Below are 670 nucleotides of genomic sequence, written 5' to 3' on the forward strand. Positions count from 1 at the left end.
GTCCAATCTTGACAAAGGGAGCTACAAGGCATTGCAACACACGCCTAGTTGGAACAAAGCCTCGCCGTACTCCCGTTTTTTTGATTTAGGCTTTGCCAATCATCTAAGTATTGACACGTGCGAAGGATGGAATATTTATCTAAACTGTGCTCCAAAGTCAAGGTACATGAGGCAAGGAGATCAAAAGGGTGATGCAGATAGGAAGATACGCTCACCTCCACCCCTCGATGAATCGGACTCGTCATCGTCGCTTTTAGGTTTGCGTTTCTTAGGCGTTCCACGAGGCTTTGGCTTCTGTGGTGTCGACGGAGCTGACCTCTTCGGGGTGGAAGCCTTGGATCTATTGGCAGACTTTGTGGGTGAGTCGGAATCATCAGAGTCCGCCAGCACTCTCCGTCGCTTCGGTTTCGGGGGGGTTCTCGTGATTGCTGACTCCGGATCAGAGTCTTTAGATTGTTCTGCAGAATCACCAGTTGCGGTTCTTGGCGCTGCAGACCCTGTCCTGCATGCATGCAAACCACGCCTCATGTATAGCTCGTATATTAGCCTGTAGAGCCAAGTTTGTCTACGTTTTGCAGACAAACCCGAATATGCACAGACGGACTCTGCAATGCTCAATGTCAGCGCGTTCTGGCCACAATGCTACTTACGAAACGTCTGAAGCCTTCGA

General features: G+C 50.1%; 1 protein-coding gene across 1 annotated transcript in view; it reads left to right on the forward strand.

The window, feature by feature from the left end:
- The window catches only part of EMH_0076640 (SET domain-containing protein, putative), a gene marked incomplete at both ends in the record, with an annotated part of 2,380 nt that extends 1,827 nt beyond the window's left edge, over window positions 1-553 (forward strand). Inside the window, one exon of the mRNA XM_013499746.1 lies at window positions 273-553. Within this exon, the coding sequence (XP_013355200.1) occupies window positions 273-553 (281 nt within the window). The remainder of the gene's footprint in view (window positions 1-272) is intronic.
- Window positions 554-670: the final 117 nt, after the last annotated feature.

The sequence above is a fragment of the Eimeria mitis genome, genomic scaffold (genome assembly GCF_000499745.2).
Source record: "Eimeria mitis Houghton genomic scaffold, Emh_scaff4622, whole genome shotgun sequence".
NCBI classification, from domain to species: domain Eukaryota; phylum Apicomplexa; class Conoidasida; order Eucoccidiorida; family Eimeriidae; genus Eimeria; species Eimeria mitis.